Source organism: Ambystoma mexicanum, chromosome 13 (assembly GCF_040938575.1).
Source record: "Ambystoma mexicanum isolate Mex_15411 chromosome 13, UKY_AmexF1_1, whole genome shotgun sequence".
In the NCBI taxonomy this organism is placed as follows: domain Eukaryota; kingdom Metazoa; phylum Chordata; class Amphibia; order Caudata; family Ambystomatidae; genus Ambystoma; species Ambystoma mexicanum.
The window spans coordinates 536130681-536149362 of NC_090938.1; the positions used below are offsets into that span (position 1 = coordinate 536130681).

At 46.2% G+C, this 18682-nt stretch overlaps 1 protein-coding gene across 1 annotated transcript in view; it reads right to left on the minus strand.

The window, feature by feature from the left end:
• The window catches only part of DBF4B (DBF4B-CDC7 kinase regulatory subunit), a 437979-nt gene that overhangs the window by 381812 nt on the left and 37485 nt on the right, over positions 1-18682 (minus strand). Inside the window, exon 2 of the mRNA XM_069634269.1 lies at positions 3309-3465. Within this exon, the coding sequence (XP_069490370.1) occupies positions 3309-3465 (157 nt within the window). The remainder of the gene's footprint in view (positions 1-3308; positions 3466-18682) is intronic.

Below are 18682 nucleotides of genomic sequence, written 5' to 3' on the forward strand. Positions count from 1 at the left end.
ATCCCTCCTTCCTCCACTGGATTGTGGTATGTTTTTCATTTATTCCCACTTCCCAAATTCAGAAGTAGAGGAGTCTCTCAGGGAGCCAGCACAGCCAATATTAATTGCACAATGTCAAGGGGTGCTGAAGATCTTTGCAGGTAGATCAAGTCTTGCACAATGTTTTTTAGAAAACAGCAACTTGAAGGGCCACAAGCTGAGATGCTTGTGAGGGGTAAAGGTTTAGCAACTCTGCAAGGTAACCAAGACCGGTCTCAACCGAGAGAAAGTATGGCTACACAACAAAGTTCTTAGACTTTACAGTACCTCTGGTTAGGAGAAATTGTTCCAGCTGCCTTCTGTTCCTGTGCAGCTCTGCAGATCATGTTCCTGAGCCTGTCGTGGGGACAAGAGGGAGGACGTCTGGGGACTCCTGCTCTGCAATGGTAGGTCACTGGCAGCAATGGGCAAACGTCAATTCGGCGGTCCTTCAGTGTTTCAGCTCCTCGTGTCTGACAGCAAATAGCAACACTGCGTTTCTCAGATACCACTTCAGACTTTCCTTGCTTCTGGGGTCCAGCACTCGGTTGAGGTGGCTCAGGCTTGGTCAGTCCTGCAACAGGGAAGTCCCGGAGGATCTTCCCAGCACTCGGGTCCGACTTAAAGCAACGCACATAATACACAGTGTTCCTCTCCCTGGCTCCTCGGTTTCAGCAGCAGCGGAAATGCAACCAGCTTCGAGAGGATGTCCAGACGGGCTTACTTTGGAGTCGATTGGTCCCAACAACTCAAAGGGAGAAGTCGTCCTTGCAGGGCTTCTCTAGTTTAGGCGAATTCGGAGCTTCAGCACAGCAGCAGAGCTTCACTGGGCAAACCAACGGTCCAGGATTTGCAGCAGGCATCTCTTCCATGTTGTTCTTCGGATGCCTTCGTCCAGTGGTCGACTGCCTTCCAAGCCAAAAAGCCTCACCTTTTATGCAGATCTCCCAATCATTCCAGCCTAGCTTTCAATCACACAGCATGGTGGCTGTCCTTGCGGGACAGCCAGCCGGCCAATCACCTTTGGGTGCATTCCTGTAACCAAGGGGATTAAGCACAGGAAGTTTTGGGCACCTCCCTCACTTCCTGCCCCTACCAGACATACTGGAGCCAGAGGTGGGCTTCACTCGTAAATACCGCCAAAGGCAAAAGGAACAAAGACCAAACATGGTTTGGCGCACAGAGTAAATCTCAAGGACCTTCCCAACAAGAAATGGCATCAATAGGAGACCGGTCCATTTTGACAAAATGGGCACCCTTGGGTGCCTTACCATGGTTGCGAACGCAGCCCACAGTAAAAACATACAATGGTAGTAAAAAATAAAACCACTGCCGCCAGCCATTAATTGTAGGAAGGCTAACACAAAAATGTTACATGAGAAACTAGACAAAGGGGATACCAAGTAACCCCTCCAGCGTCCTATGGTAAGATAGTGTGTGCTGGGTCTAGAAAGTAACAAACTGTAAGTAAAGTCAATTTCACTTCACTGCTCTTGGAAACAGTTTCACTAAGAGAAGGTATTTAAACCTTTGGGAAATCTAAGACTTCCTGTGTCACTGCACTGAGGGTGCAGTGTTACAATCTAAAGATGATGCCTATGGAGTTTGTCAGACTCCAAAGTTAAAAAGAACGTAGAATTTAAATCCCATTAAAATTACATGAGAAGTCCTAAAGCCCAGCAAAAGAGCTGGGGGTCTCCAAGGTAGAAGGGAATTTACATTTGAGAATTCTCCCTAATAAGGGTCGTTCCTTGCTTGCCTCTCCCCACCTCCGAAAGTGTCATTTAACGCTATGTTGAAAACAGTTAATATCATTTACAAGGAACATCCCATCAACCTGAAGTTGGCAAATATCCTGCATGCCGCAACACATACTAGATTCTCCAGCTATTACTTTCCTATAACATTGTAAAGATTTCGATTGAAGACTTCTGAACTACTCCTTACACAGCAACTGATGGGGCAAACAAAGTATTCAGAACACTGCTCTGTGCAATACCGACTGCACCCAGCTGCACAAAGCCTTGTACAGAACACTGTTTTCAGGGCCTTATATCAGAATGTCGGTTCATGCAGCTAACCTTTACATTTTACAGACACTCATCTCACTAATCTTATTTCAGAGGTACACAAACATGCTGCATTGTTGCACATTGTGTATTGGGAACAAATGACTTCTGTGACTAAAAATATGAGTACAACATTCCTAATCAAATAAGTTTGTTAATCAAAAACATTTTAATTAGCACATTTAATTTTTTTAAAAAACGAATGTATGTCTTGCACAGGTTTGAGTTTCTTCAAGTCAGGGATCCCAACCACGACTAGACAGACCTAAACTTGCTGCTCTGCCACAGTTTCAGGGCCGAATCTTCCTTATCCAGTGAAGTGAGTATTTGTCCCTGGGTCCCTGCAAGCTGCTTGGATACTTCAGCAAGGGTCTCCTGTGTTTCGAAGAAATTTGTTTTGAAGCCGCTTAAACCCCCCCCATACCCCCCCACCCCCTCGCATAGGACCATTGACTTGCATTGGTTGAAATCCTACTCTGCATCCATTCCCTCTCTGGCTGGCTGTCTCGAACCTGGAGACTGAACCTTTCAAGTGGGCCTACTTTTGAGTGCACTGTGGGTCGAATCCTTCTTTAGACGCATCTGTGGTGTGGAACTGCAACTTCCCTAACTATGCTTTAACCACAGTTGGTCTATGGACTGGTTCCCTATAGGAAATTATGTTGGAAACCTAAACCACCTGAAAATTGGTAACCTAAAGCCCAGGTCCATAACCTTAAGTCACCTACTGGCAACTTCTAAGACATATGCTCAGCCCACCTCTTAGAGCTCATCATGACCAAAACCTACATTACTGCCTTTCAATAATCAGTATTGCAAACTACTTGACTTGCTCCACTCTGCATGTGGGTAACTCGGTACTAATTCTATCTAGGGTTTTACAGAGCAGGATACATTCCATTAAAACCAAGGGCAAAAGAAGCTCAGCCATCAAAAGTTACAGGGAAATACCCGGTGCAGAAGAGGGTCAAGCAGGGGCTTTCCGAAAATAAAGCAAAGTATAGATGTACTGTGTGGAAAGGTGAAAGATTGCTCTGGGCCTCCGTTACAGTTCCTCTCACTGTATTGCTAGTCTTCCAATTCACTACCAGCCCCAGTTTCTTTATGGCCAGCATAGATTTCTTTACCTCAGTTTCTCCCATATGCACATCAACTGGTCAGCTTCCCATTTAATACTTTCAAGGCATAAACAATCTATACAGAAAACATTTGCATACTCACCCCTCCTAGTTTCTTGATGGTCTCTGTAAGGATCTGCGAGCTCTTGTTTTGGGGCAAATCCAGGTAAAATGATTTCCCAAAGAAAGGTAGATTCCTTGAGGAGATAGACAAATCCAAGGGTCTATCCACGCTAACCATCTTGTAACTTGTTCGATGCCTAGAAAATAAAAGAAAAGTGGTACTAAACTTTGCTGTTTAGGACACAGGTTCTCCCAAATTGGGTTAATCTATATTGGTAAGAAGTGTCCAATTAGGCTGTAAACTTCAAACAAACCTTTGGTTATTAAGATGGATTTCCAAAATCTACCCTGTGGTGGATGTGTGGCCAACCTATTATGTTGAACAAGAAAGACACTGAAGTCTAGCCAAACCCAATCAAGGTATGTAGCAAAGCTGTAAGGTTTAGAATTTGGCATGTGGCAAGGGGGGGGGGGGGGGTGATTGGTTGAGGTCTAGGGTTACAAGGAGTCCACTCAGAGCAACATAATTCCAGTTAGACAGGCAAGTACAAAAATATACAATGATATATTGGGCCTTTAAAATGCACGCCAAGCAATGAAACCTCTGGGCAAATACTGTCACATACTTACTATTAAATAAACATTCACCCTTACACGAAGATAGACAAGCACAGCATTCAAAACCAGTGCAATACACAAGTAGTCAGATGCATAGAACAGTAGATACCCGTTAGAGCAACATTAGAATAATTGCCTTGCACTTAGTAAGTGCAACCGTAGGATAGATTTGGGCCTAGAACACTAAAACGTTATCAGTTCCAAAGTAATATTTTCAGGAAGGTTCACTGTGTGATTGGACAAAGCCAGTGGCTGTGATTCAAGTGTTTCAAATGACAATTCAGGCAAGGAGCTCTCAATCGCACTACACTAGGACAGGCCCAGGAGTGGATCCTTAACCAGATCAGTCAGGAAAGAAGGATTTTACACCCGTATAGGCTTATGGAGGATTGAGGTTAGGTGGGAGGGGCAGAAAAACTATTTAACAGTTGTGTTAACTTAACCACTCACGCAGACTTCTCCAGAGACCACGGCAGAGGGTCCAGAATCTGCTTTGAAAATGTCCTGTGCTTTGTCTGGTAGAGGCAGGACCAGCAGTCACAGGTGAAGTCACTTTCAGGCATGGGATTTAGTGTCAGTTGCAGTGATTGAATCCAGGTTCCAGGCAACTTCCAGCTGAACATCTCAGGAAACCTCCAGGGAATCGAAGAAGACGTATTGCAACGGGTGTCGACACAATCAGGTGGCAGGAAGTAATCTATGGGCGAACAAAGACACAGGCTCTGCACAGCTTTCACTGGGATTGGAAGGCTGAAAACGCAGGAGCAGGTGATTTGAAGTACAGGTTGACTATTCCCCCCTCCCCCAAGTTCAAAGAATGCACTCTGAAAGGAGATTGCTGCAGCAATGTAGCCCTCGAGAGAGAGCAGGTCAATTGCTCCAGTGACACTTCCGAAGGCACAAATCCTTGTGCAGGGGTTGATACTCGTCATTCCCACCGGTCTGCGGTCCAAGCACTGACAAGGGCTGTCTTGAGATGAGGCAGAGGGCTACACCGGGACTTTGAGTTGATGCGGTACAGCTGCAAATATCTTCCTGGGCTGCATGCAGAGGCATCCTGGCTCCAACGATCATCTGTGGAAACCTTCTGGAGTCCTCCTTTCATCAAAGATTTGAACTGGAAGCCCGCTAAGGTCCACCAATGGTAAGGATCTGCACCATTAAAACTGGCAGTCACCATCTAATAATAGATAGCCACTGATCACTCAATCTCCCCAGCAATAGACATTCAGGAACCTTGATATGTACTAAGACCAGAAAGTGACAGCCCCCACATCCAGCCAGACCACCCACCCTTTGACTGGAAAAGCTGCATCTTTCCCTGGGAAAGGGCATTCCATATATGGCAATTACAGGCCAGAGAGGGCTTGAATGTGCCCAAAGAACAGGAGAAAATATCGTGGCATGGCCATCTTGGAGGGCTAGTCACTCTTAGTAGCCAAATGCGGTAAGTGCAAAAGTGCACGAGTAAAAAGTTCAAAACACAGATGAATAAGTATTGCTGCCACCAGCACATCCTGCAATTATAACCAAAAAGCAATAAAACCATAAGTTTGGTTACAAAGTATCTTAACAGCACTTCACTTTAGGGTGATGCGTGCAGTTACAAACAAATACAAGAAATCCATAAAGAGAGACATAGTCCTTCAGTACAGATATGGACTGATCAGTTTCCCCCATAAAAGCAGGGGAAGTGAAGCAAAGGGCTTCACTCCAAAAAGTCAGAAGAAAGGGTGTGCCATAGAAGTATATGGGAGAAAAGCAGCAAAAAAGAAAAGCTTTCAAGACTTACTCTCACTCACTCTGCCAAGTGCCTACAAGGCTACCAGTCTAGTCTAGCCTAGCAAGAGGGCACAGAAAAGCTCCCCTGCCCCCCCCCCCACGTCTCCCTTCCACCACGACCTCCCACAGAGCAGACTTACTCGGTGGCACCACATTAACCACTGGAGTAAAATCAAGCTCACTATACGGCACACAACATCTTTAGCCCTATAACATGCACCCGCGCCAACACAAAAAAAAAAAAACTAACACCTTCTTACCAACTAGTGTCCCTCCCGGGGTCGCAGTGCCAGCAATTCATAGAGCTTGTGCACGCCCCTTCATAACAGTCTATAACAAAGTATTACTGTCACATAGCATATACACCCATACATGCACACGATTCGAACTTCTGGCATTCACGCAACAACGATGTTGCATCTTGCATCTTTAGCTACCTCCACTCACTACGAGGCCTCGCATGGCAGAAGATCATTTTATATGACAAAAAAAAAAATACCAAATGCACCCAGCGCTGTTGAGATCAAATTAATGAGGAAGCTTCTATAGACAGTACTTGAATTAAATACAGTCCAGAGTAGTCTACAGAACACTAACAAAACCACTGCAAGCACACCCTAGGGAGATTGTGTAGCAAAGCCATCTAAATATCTGATGCACCACGAGTGCAACTTTCCACACGCAATGTGTCGCGTGTAGGCAGGAAACTGACAAGCTGAATCAAAAGTATCGGGGTTTCTGAATTCAGGAGGCACAACGCTTGGTCAACCTGGGTGGTTGCTACCCGTTTTTCGCATTCCAGGTTTCACCTTGTAAACAGTTTTCCTGATAATCAACTATTGAGTGTTATGCTAGTACGAGCGTAACGTGTGAATGCATGGCAGTGGTTGCCTTCACTCCTGAAACCCGGAATTGCTGCAGCACGCATGCCTTTGCAGTGCAACATGTAAGGCATCTTTCTAGCTACTGTCCAAATTCACACATGGTACAAGGCCACCAACATCAAGAGACGCATGCAAGAGGGGGAGCGGTTTATTCATCGCCGCACGACCTTAAACAGCAGGATGTTACAGCTTGTCTCCAAAAAACGTACCCTAGCTCGGCAAAAGCATCTATGAACCCATCTATAAAATATCGGTCCACAGGGGCAATGGAAAAATAAAAACGAAGATAAGAAAGTCAACCTGTATCCGACCGGTCAACAATTCCCCATCTTTACAACTTCCGAGGCTCCAACTGAATGGACCTTCAAGATATAATGCATACCAAATTAGATACAGTACACGCATACACACCATCACATTTCTGTACACGATTAGACTGCAGAGTAGGTTTATAACACGTGTATCCCAGCAACTGTTGAATAGCAGGCACTACATCTGGGATATAGTGTTGTACACATCTACAGCCAGTATAAACTGTTACTGCTTGCACACAAGCTTGAGGCCAACAGCACGATGTATACGCCCTTAAATAGAAAAAAAGCGACCACGTTTGCTTATGGATAGTACGCTTCTAAAGTTCTTCGCATCTCTAGGGAGCTTTGAGCACAATGGAATCTTCATTGCATTAACCTACAGCAGACATTCACAGCTCACCTGCCAAAGCAGATGTGGTTAATTGGATGGTAAGGTTAATCATACGACCTGGACCCAAAGCTTGACCAGATAGCTAGTCATAATGGAATGGAACTTCTTGGGATGAGTCAAATAATGTCTGAAGAAGTGCATATATGAACAAAATGTATGGGGGAAATTTATAGCTGCAAGATCCAGAAAACCAATGGCCTATTTTGCAGTGGTGAAAAAGAAAGTTTACAATTTAACCAAGGAGACATTTATTTTGGAAACTGGTATGAATGCACACAAGACAATTTGCCCATGTCATTTGTGAGATTCTTACGTCAATGTTTGTTCTTTTCATTCTAGGACCTTTAGGTGTTCTCTTAAAAACCCTGGGACTACCAAGGCCAGAATGCACAAACGCACTCCCAGGACTGAACGAACATTGCACGAATGACATGGTTATCTGAACATGCAAGAGAAAGGAGATATGATGTGTCATTTATAACGCGCCTGTAAACAAGTGCATCTAGGCACAAAAATCAGAGGAAAGCAATACAAGAGAATAGTGTCCTTTAGTCAAAAACGAATGTGTGATGAAGCATATGGTGAATGGGCTTTAAAAGTGATAAATACTGTGAAGAAACTTTCTGTCACATCGAACAAAGCATTCAATTCATCATAAATAAGCAATAGCCAGGGGAGGGGGTGGGGTTGGTTAGTGAGCATTACCAGTGAGGTTAAACCCCTCGCTTCGGTCGTGTTTCGATCGCGAGCCCTGGGGCATTACCTTAGTGGTAATGCCCCACCTCCGAGAGTTAGATTGCCATTAGTACCTAGGCAAAATAATATTTTTCTAGAGTTGAAAAACTGTTAACCGTTTCTCCACTCGAAAAAAAAAACGGAAACAAAGAGCCATGGATTAGGACGAGTCTTCGGAGCTGCTCCTGACGATCCGAAATGATCCGGCAGAAAAATGTGTCCACAGAGCAGAATTGAGCTCAGGAATGTATTGTTGTACGTGTGAGGAAGTGGTGCCTACTCAACGAAGAACTGGGGCCTCTACATAAATTAATGCATTCAAGACACGGACTGCAAGTTTGTATCCGAGGATCAACATTTGCAACAAAATGGCCGATGCGACAGAACAAAGGACACCGAAGGAAGTCGGATGAGCCCAAAGAGGAGAGCTGCTGTCCGAGAGCACGCTGCGTGCTGAAAGTCCACCAGAGCTAAGACGACCGCGCGCGGTCAATACCTCCAAGGCGGATACATTATTACACTGTAAGCTCTGCTCGAAGAGCTTCCCACCCGGGAACAAAGTGAGCAGAGGGGGCTACATGGTGGCCCACGCGTGCGATGGAGCATTACCACAGCCACAGCCACCCAGCACACAAGCCCCGCAGAGACTCTAGAGGAACAGCGGGTGGCAAATGTAAGGTTAGTGAGGTGTTCTAATGTACGCACATCTACAGTGGCGCCAGAAACCCTGTGAGTGACTTGGGAAGAAGCGGGAGTGGCACGCTTTGTGTTGAAAAGCAAGGCACAAGTCTGCGGGTGCAGAGGAGACCACACACGGTCACTACAACATGGATACATTATGACACTGGAAGCTCGGCACAGAGAGCTGCCCCGCCACAAACAAAGGGAACGGAGGAGACTGGTGGCCCATGCGAGCGAGGCAGGCGGCGAGGGAATGTTACCACAGCCACCCTACATATAAGCCCTGCAGAACCTCGAGAGGAGGAGCAACTGGCAAACGTATAGAAATGAAGGCTTTCCAATGTAAGCACCCGACAGTGGTGAAATCAGCAGGAGCCCCATGAGTAACATTGGTAAGCAGTGGAAGCCGCGCGATATATGCTGAAAGCAGAGCACAAGTCTGGATGCAAAGAGGACCTCGTGAGGTCACTGTATCAGGGGGGATATATGGCGATACTGGAAGCTCGGCACGCAGAGCTGCCCAGCCACAAAGGGAGAGGAGGAGGCTGGCGACCCACGCGAGTGAGGGAGGCTGCGCGGGAGCGTCACCACACCCACCCAGCATACTAGCCCTTAAGAATATCTAGAAGGAGTGGGTGACAAATGGAAGAGTATTAAGGCGTTCTACCACAAGCACAGTGGCAAATGCAGCAGGAACCTCACAAGTGACTTAAGTGGTGGATACTGTAACTCGGGTGCGTTCACAGCATCATAGGACAAAGCCTGGGGCTCACCGAGACAAGGGGGAGGCAACTCAGGAGTCAAGCAAGGCGTGAAGAGGAGACCTTGCCCCCTGAAGTGCAGTGGCAAGTTCGGATGCTGACAGAGCCCCAACGGCCTAGATAAAGGCCCACTCCAGCTGGGACAACTGTACATGGCCCAACACCAGGTACAGATGACTGCATAACGCACACTGCATAGAGAAGTCAGGCAACAAAGTAGTGACCTTGCCCGTCCATAGTGTGGGTCCACATCTGGGGGAAGAGAAAAAAAAAAGGGGGGGGCCACTATGCTGATAAAAATAAAGGCAAGCAGTCGACAATGGAAGAGTTTGCCAAATCACCCCAGACAGCAGAGGCAGTGAAGAACAAGGGGCAAACCACGCAAAGCAAAGCTTCTCCGGCGCGCAATGACCAACAGATCCTAGATGCGATTGCAGACTTGAAAGTATCAAGGGAGAACAAGCTTGACGCGGCAATGGCCGAACTCAAGACCTCACTGGAATTTAAGATAGATGCGGTACAGTTAGACATTAACTTGTTCCGGCAAGACGTAAGGGCGCTAGCAGTTCGCACGAGCGGACTGGAGATGGAGGTGAATGCCAACACAGCCACTTGCACGGCGAATGCTGCAGAAGTCCACACGCTGCGGCAACAGGTGTGCAACCTAGAAAACAGAGCAGAAGAAGCAGAAGGGCGGGCGCGCAGAAACAATGTGCGAATCATGGGGCTGCCGGAGGGAGAAGGGTTGGACACGACCAACTATATCGAAACCATGTTGCTACAGGAAATTACAGGAGGGGCGCCATCTCAGGGGTTCGCTATTGAGAGCACATAGGGTGCAGGTCCGGAAGCCACAGCCTGCGGTTGATTATAGGGACAGAGGGAGGATTTTGGAACACCTCCGGAAAGGTGCAATACATAGAACGTCTGCATCCATTACAGCCTACCCCGATTACACATTCTTGGTACAAAGGCGGCGACTGCCCTATGTAACGATCCAAAGGAGGTTACGGGAAGCGGGATACAGGTACATGCGGATCTACCCTGCGAAATTGAAGGTGTTCCATAAGAATAAGGCCCTATTCTGCGAAACTGACGCGGCAGAAGTGTCCAGCAGGAGCAGATGACCAGACGGAGGGCAGGTTGGAGAAGTGAACCAGTTGTTTCCGGGATTATGCTGTGAGAATATTTGACCTTGGACTTGAATATAGCACAGCAGATACTGATGGTATTGGGAGCAGGCACGATATGGCGGTTAAAAGGAGAATAAAAGGTAACTGACAATATTAATTCGATACATGAGTATAGGTGCAGTAATAGATCAATAGCACCGTGAGAGAGACGATCATCCCCCATAGTTAGTTTCGCTAGGATACTGTTATATCGATATCCCCCTGCTGAGCTCGAGTAACGGTATCACAGAGAAAGGGCTAGATGAGGTATAGCCGGAGATCCAAGGATGGAGCTGGGCGACAGTTGGGGCTGGTTGTGAAGGGAAGTGGGGTGATAGTCGGGACAGTTCGAGTTGAAGAGAGGGCGTTGTAAAAGGGAGGGAGTTCTGGGAATTGTTAAAGGGTGAGCCTACAGCCACAAATCTCTGAGTATTGTGCAGAAGATAGAGGAAGACACGGGCGGAATGAGGTATGGATGACATGGGAGACCTTAAGATAGTGACCTGGAATGTCAGGGGACTCAATTATCTGAAGCGAAATAAGGTCATGATGCATCTGAAGAGACTGAAAATTGATATTGCCTTGTTACAAGAAACTCACTTGACCAAACACAAACAGGAGGTGGTGGGGATGAAATGCAGAGGGATCACCATGGGCGCAACATATTCGGCGTATGCCAGAGGGGTTATGTGGATAGCTCCACATGTACTTTTTAAATTACAGCAGTACACTATAGAGCCGTACAGGAGGATGGCCAGAGGCTTGGTAGAAAGTATGGAATTGGTTATTATTTACACATATCCCCCGAACCAGGATGCCACCAATTACTTCAAAACTCTATATAGAAAGATCAGCCATATAATCGAAAGAGCAGTTTCATGGGGAGGGGGACTTTAACTGTACGCTAGAACCCAAGTTAGACAGATCAGAAGAGAAGGTTAGGAGACCCACCCAGTTGCCATGGCCCCAAGGACTCTAAGATTTCCGATTTCCAATTAACGGATGTATGGAGATTGCACCACCCGCAAGACAGAATACTCCCACTACTCTGCCCCACAGAACTTGTACACCAGACTAGACTACAGATTTGTTGCACCGGAGGTGACCGGAGAAATAGTGAAGTCGGAATATAAAGCGAGGGTCCTGTCGGACTACGCACTATTGATTGTACAGTGGCAGTACTCGCCTTCTAGGGCGAGAATCCTAACATGGCGACTTAGGGCTGAAGCGCTGAAAGACAGTTTTTAGGGAAGACCTGAGGAAAGAAAGAAAGGATTATTTCGAACACGGAGTGTAGAATCAGCAGGCACATTATGGGTGGCATTTAAGGCAGTGAAGAGGGGGGCAGCATTATCTAAATCTAAAGGCCTACAAGGTGGGATAACAAAGGGGTTGCACGAGGCGGAGAAGAGATTATAGACACTAATGCGGGTGGGTGGAGACTAGAGGAGGCTGGAACCATGTGTCAACTACAACAAGATTGCAGGGACCATTGGGAGAGATTATGAAACCTGAACTAAAAAAAAAAAAAACGAAAGGCAGCACGCAGAGGGTGATAAGCCAGGCAGATTGTTGGCCTGGCTGTATGAAAATGAGACACCCAGACAGCCGATTAGAGAAGTACAGTGGATGAATGGTCTAACACATGATACCCAGGAAGGCGTGAACACATGCTTTTTGGAATATTACCAACAGTTGTATAGGGATGTCACCACCATTGAGGTGGAGGAGATTGATGTGATGGAAACATTGACAGAAATCAACCTTCCCAAACTGGAGGTGGCGGCAAGGGAGAACCTAGAGGCCCCACTTACATCAGATGAACTAGAAGAAGTGATTAAGCAATTACCCACTTGTAAAGCTCCAGGAGAAGATGGACTCCCTACGAGTTCTATAAATCATATATAACAGAGTTACTTCCCCCGATGCTTGCAATGCTAAATGAGGCGCTGGACAGGGGTACGCTACCAGAGTCTCTTAAGGAGGCAATCATCCCGCTCCTTAAACCCAACAAACTGAGCACAGACTGTTATTGAACAGACGGAAAAGGACAAGGACCCTTGGGAAGTTGCAGTGATCTCATTGGATGCAGTGAAAGCCTTCGATTCAGTCAAGTGGCCTTGGCTGATGGCCGCCCTGAAAGAGTATGGAGTCAGGCCCACATACTTGAAGTGGATCTAACTGCTATACAGCATACCGCTGGCCCGAGTTAAGACGGGAACGACCATCTCAGAACGGTGGCAACTTAGTAGGGGTACCAGACAGGGATGCCCATGGTCCCCGATACTTTTTATTCTAGCACTTGAACCTCTGGTGATATACTTGAGGCAGGAACACAGAAGTGGGAATAAACATGAAAGAGGGAGACACCCGATATCAATGTACGCAGATATGTTGCTGTATTTGACATATTACAATATATTCTCGAAGTCATGGGGCAATAGGCGGCGCTATCGGGCATAACAGTGAACCCCAAAAAGTCCTGTATATTTCCCCAGGGAAGATATAAAGGGATACCATGAGATAAACTGCCAATATTACAAATACAATGGGGAGACCGAGGCCTTTAGCTACCGGGGAGGGGGGGGGGGGGGTTGATGTACATCATAGTGTAGAGGTCGAACACAAACAAAATACTGAGAAGGCGGTGGCCAAAATTTTAAAAAACCAGTATGCGATTCAGGGCCAAGCTCCCTTTGACCGTGATGGGGAGGGTGGCACCGTTAAAGATGGTGGTGCTACCTAGGTTGTTGCACTACTTCACAAATATACCATATATGATACCCAAGAGGGTTTTTTTGTCAAGATCCAGAGCATTTGTAGGGGGTTCATATGGCACAATTCTAGGAATAGAGTAGCATTATGGAAACTGCAGAACATGTATGAATGGGGGGGGGCTAAATTGCCCAATTTTGAGATATTATCTGGCCAGTCAACTACAATATGCGGCGAAGTGGCTGTCGGAAAACCCCACCCCAGAGTCTAGATTGTTGAATTGCAGAGGGAGCCCCGTTGTTTCTGAATGAGTGGATATGGTTGCCAATAGCACAATGAGACGGGGGTGGGGGACGAAATGTTGGACTGGGGTTGGAAGATGTGGCGAAGGGCTTGCCGAGTCATGGAGAATCAATTCCTGTGTTCCCCACAAATGCTACTAGTGACACAAAGGGGAGTGGATGAACAATCGAGGAAGATCATTAGAAAGCATTGGGAACCGATCGGCATAGCAACGCTCAGGATCTGTGGTTGGATGGGAAAGGCGGAGTATGACACATTGGTGGAAGATACCGGTTTACACAGGGGACAATACATCACTTATACTAGGTTGCTGTGGAAAATAAAAGACACATGGTCAGAAACTGTGCTGGCAAGTCAGCCCGACAAGGCCATAGAAACTTTTTATGATGTGTCGGACGGAGGCCACGAGGTCTCCCAAATATATGAACTGCTGATGTCTAAAGTGGGGAAGGAGTTGATCCAGTTGGGAGGAAGAAGCCGGTGAATCAATGAGTGATGGGTTGTGGAGGAGGGTGCAAGGATACTACAAAAAGGTGTCCAGGAAAGCGCGATTGCAACAAATCCAGTTATAGGTTACCCATAGAGCGTATAGGACTCCTCAGAAGATAGCTACATTTAATAACGCTGGGACCCAAACATGTCTGAAATGTGGGGAAGAGAAGGCGGGACTGGTACACATGTTTTGGGCATGCCCAGAAATAAGGAGATTCTGGGGGGAGGTGGCCCAGTTCTTGGCTGGGAAGGAGATAAACCTTGATGTAGAATCTGTGTGGGCGTGCATGGTAGGTGGTTCCCCAGACCGAGGAAATTGAAACATGAGTAAACTTAAAGATCTGGCTTACATACTTGCCAAGCGTAGAATTGCCAAGGGTTGGAAAGTGAGTAATAGACCAAAAGTAGAAGCCTGGTGGCATGATCTTTGGAAATGGGTGGACTCAGAAAGTGGTGTGGCGTGAAGCAATAAAAAGAGGGGGAGAGGAGGAGGTGTAGTCGCTGACAGCCTGTAGGCAATTAGTGGCTACACTGGGTGACTAGGCTCGCCTGGAGGACGGCAGTTCTTCCGGAGGATGGGGTGCCTTCAGAAAGGGTGGCAGAAGGTGATGTGGGGTAGGCTCGGGATAGGGGAGACACATTAGGGAACTGTACAAGAGATGTAGGATGTATAGTTTATTGTTTGGTTTATATTTGTTGAAATTAATAAAAATAGTTTAAAAAAGAAAAGGATGGCCGCCATGGATTGGGGAGAAGGAAACTACAGGTACTCCCTTCTCCCTCTCCATGATGGCCATTCGGGAGTCGGAGATGCTCCGGGAAACGCTACCATCCCCGGTTCCGGCATGGCAAAAGGAAACAAGTTAAGTGGGGACGGCATGGTTGTGGGGGCTAAATATGTGGAAAAGGGGATGAGGATGCAGAGGTGCACACCGATTCCCAGCAAGGACAGATGGCGGTCTCCCGCTCCGAGGAGAATCGGAACTGTCTATTCCATGTGGTGAAGTCCCGGCTCCGAGACACTCTTATTGGCTAGCAGGCCACCACCCCCAAACCTCCTCACAGGGTACAAAAGCAATCTAGTTCTCCAATTGGTCACTTTCTGTTCAAAGTTGACCCATACTAGTTTCATACTAGTTTCTGGTAGTACAGGAGTTGTTCCAGAGCTCTTGGGTCTATAGACACAAATCAGACTACGCAACTTCCTTGAAAGTAATGCAAATGCTCGGTAGGAGTTTGGAGAAAGGAAGAGTATAGATTCCCCATGTAGAGTTTTTTATCATGAAGAATTATTGTGATGTAGGTGAAACAGTTTCATGTATTTTGTAGTTTACAACGTTGGAGCATAGGCCAGATGTGGTGGGGGTAGGTTGGGCTTTATCGGTCCCCTCAGGTTTGGCACACAAGCCAATAGAATACATTTGCAATATGGTTGCTAAACTATCCTGTTCAATGAAAGCACAGCACGGCCTGAAATACTCTTGGCCTTAGGGCTTTCTCCACGTTATGGTCTCCGTTCACTGCAAGTTCAAAGGGGACTAACAGAGTGAATCAGTAATCTACTCCACTCTGTGCCCAAGACCTGCATTGGGAGTGATAGGCAAGAAAGGCCCTTTCAAGTCATTGCAAACCAGAAGTAACCTGGATATATTAAGAAAACTATATCCGATTTCCAAAGACCAGTATGTAGTTAATGGATTATGATGTTTCTTTTTTTTAAAAAAAAAAAAACCAGTAGTGCAATTCTTACAATATTGCCAAATTAAAACATGGCATTGCTTCCAGATGTGGCTCCGAGTGCTCATAGCAATAAATGTCACTTTCATGGATGTGCAGGGCTTGAATGGTGTGCTTGAGCCTAAATGGCTCCGGCTTGAGGTCCTTTTGTGGCCCTACCCTCTCCCGAAAGGGGTATTGAAAACAGTGGATATCAATGACAGGCAAGGGCCATCTTGTCTACCTGAAGTTGGCATTTACCCTGCCTGCCGCAACACCATTTATCACGCACAACTGCCATAGGACATCGTGGTGCTGTTACAGAATATTCACCTAGGTGCAGGTTACATGGGAGAAAAACTTGGTTACTAGGTTAACATACAATGTGTGTAATTTACATGTTCATTACATGATAAATACAATACATGATATACAAGTACAGTGGTATGCAAACAGTGACGAGGTTGTAGTCTAATTAAAATGTATGGTCTTCAGAGCCTTTCGGAAGGCCACGAGAGAAGTTTCTTTCCTAAGTTTGAGTGGTAGGAAGTTCCAAGATTTTGGTTTAAGCACTTCAAAACTGGAGCCTTCTGCTTCGACTCTGTTAAAGGCAGGGATTGCAAGTTGGTGTGAGTATAGGTCGCGTTTGGGTCTGAGAGTGGGTGCTTGGTATATTCTTTTGGTAAGATAAGGGGGGGTGCTGACTGTGATAGACAGCTGTGTGCAATTTTGAGTGCCTTGAACAGAATTCGCTCTTTGATAGGGAGCCAGTGGGCGTCTTGTCTTGCCTGAGAAATAGGCTCTCTTGGGCATGCTGAGGGTGGCTCTGAAGCATTGTTTTATGTTATTTGAAGTCTAATGTTTTTGGAGGAGGATATTACAATAGTCCAATTTTGCACCTATTGTGGCTCTTGCAATATTGAGGCAGTTTTTGGAGGAGAGGTGAGGTTTGGCAGCATTCACGATTTTCGTTGAGTGTGCTGCTAACGAGATGTAACTAACCTGTCTATCCATGGATAGTGTGGAATCTAGGAAGACTCCTAATGTTTTTACCGCGGTCCAAACTGGGATTACAGTGCTTTCGATTTGGAAGTTGCAGCATTTGCGGTCTAGTATTTTTAGTGTCTCTTTAGGGCCTACCAGTAACATTTATGTTTTGTCCCCCTTGAGACAAAGGCCATTGGCTGCCATCCAGGCTTGGATGATTGCATATGTATGCTGCAAGGTAAAGGTCTTCCTCATAGCCACCGGATAGTGGGGGAAGAATTTGTGCATCATTGGCATAATTGGTGAAGGTTATGCCGAATTCTTCCAAGTCATTGAATAGAGGTAAGGTGAAGAGGTTGTAGAGAGTAGGGAAGGTGCACCCCACAACCAATCGGGGACGGAGCGGCTGATGCCTGGTCTGAGAAAACCCTCATGGCCCAGCCCTCCAGAAAGGATGTTATCCAGATGGTGCCTTCTTGGGAGAAGTGGGCGGAGTCTGAGGTGTCTTCCTAAGATCGTGGTCAACCAGGTCGATCGCTGCCGACAGGTCGAGGAGCAAAACAAGTGCAGACTTGTCTTTGTCCATGTTTTCTAGTAGCTGATTTTTAAGTCTAGCAGAGCTGATTGTGCCATGCCGGGGACGAAAGCCAGATGGTCTCCCCCCTCCCACTCCCTTCCCCTCCCCATAAGGATGTTATGCATTTTCAAGTAAGGCTGAATCTTTAAATATGCAGCCTAGTCCAGAATTTTCAGCAAGAAAGGCACTGGCCTGTAGTTTGGAGAGTCTGGGTCCAATATAGGCTTTTTCAGAAGAGGCCGGACCCAAGCTTCCTTAAGGGAGGCGGGTACAATGCCGGAGGTGATTGAGGCATTAATAAAGGCTGTGATGAAGGGAGCTAGTGCTAACGCACAGTCTTTGATCATGCTATTTAATTGCCAGCTAAGACTTTCCTTTAACATTGTTTTTTCATTCACGAAACTTGTGAACTTCTCCTTATGCAGAAAATGATGGGGCAACCATACAATATATGAGACACTGCCCTGTGAAACATCGGCTGCACCCAGTTGCAGAGACTAGACAAACTTTCAGAGTTTTTTTTTATCATAAATATTTGTGTCCATTCATGCAACCAACCTTTACATTTACAGGCAATCCTCTGACTAATATCTTACTTAAACGGTACGAGAAAATGCTGTATTGTTGCTCATTGTGTGTCTTGGTTAGAAAAAACTACTGGTGAAATATCAGTACAAAACTGCTAGCACTAGATTTGACATCTTCGCCCCTAGCCTCTGGAACTCTATTCTGTCCGAACTGAAACGTTCCAGGCCTTTCTAGTTTTCAAAAATCTATTAAGACCTTTCTCTCCAACTCAAAAGATTAGGGTCCCCTCCATGAATCAACTGGATAACCTGGACTACCTAGAGCTTATACCTTGCTAATCTTTACTTTCCTCCTCTACGTTATGTGCGCACTGTTTTTGTTCTATGTGCGCACTAAGGCCTGTGGGCATGCTGCACTCTTAATAAATGAGCGTTTGCTAATCAAGAACATTTTAATTAGCACGATTTTGCTAATCAATTTTTTTAAAACTAATGTATGCCTTGGGCCTAGTCCAAAACCTCAATGAGAAACAGAGGGTACTCATTCTTTCCAAAACTCTGAACACTGTACCGAAACATCTCCACCAGAAAATGAGCTACCTGACATACAGGAGCAGCAACCTACCAACTTGGAAGATGATGACAACATACCAAAACAATACCTTCCCCAAGCTATTACTGCGCTGAATATATTTTGACATGGGGTCCAGCATATTGCTGTGCTAAACCTATGAAATGCACCACCTTTCATCCCGCAAG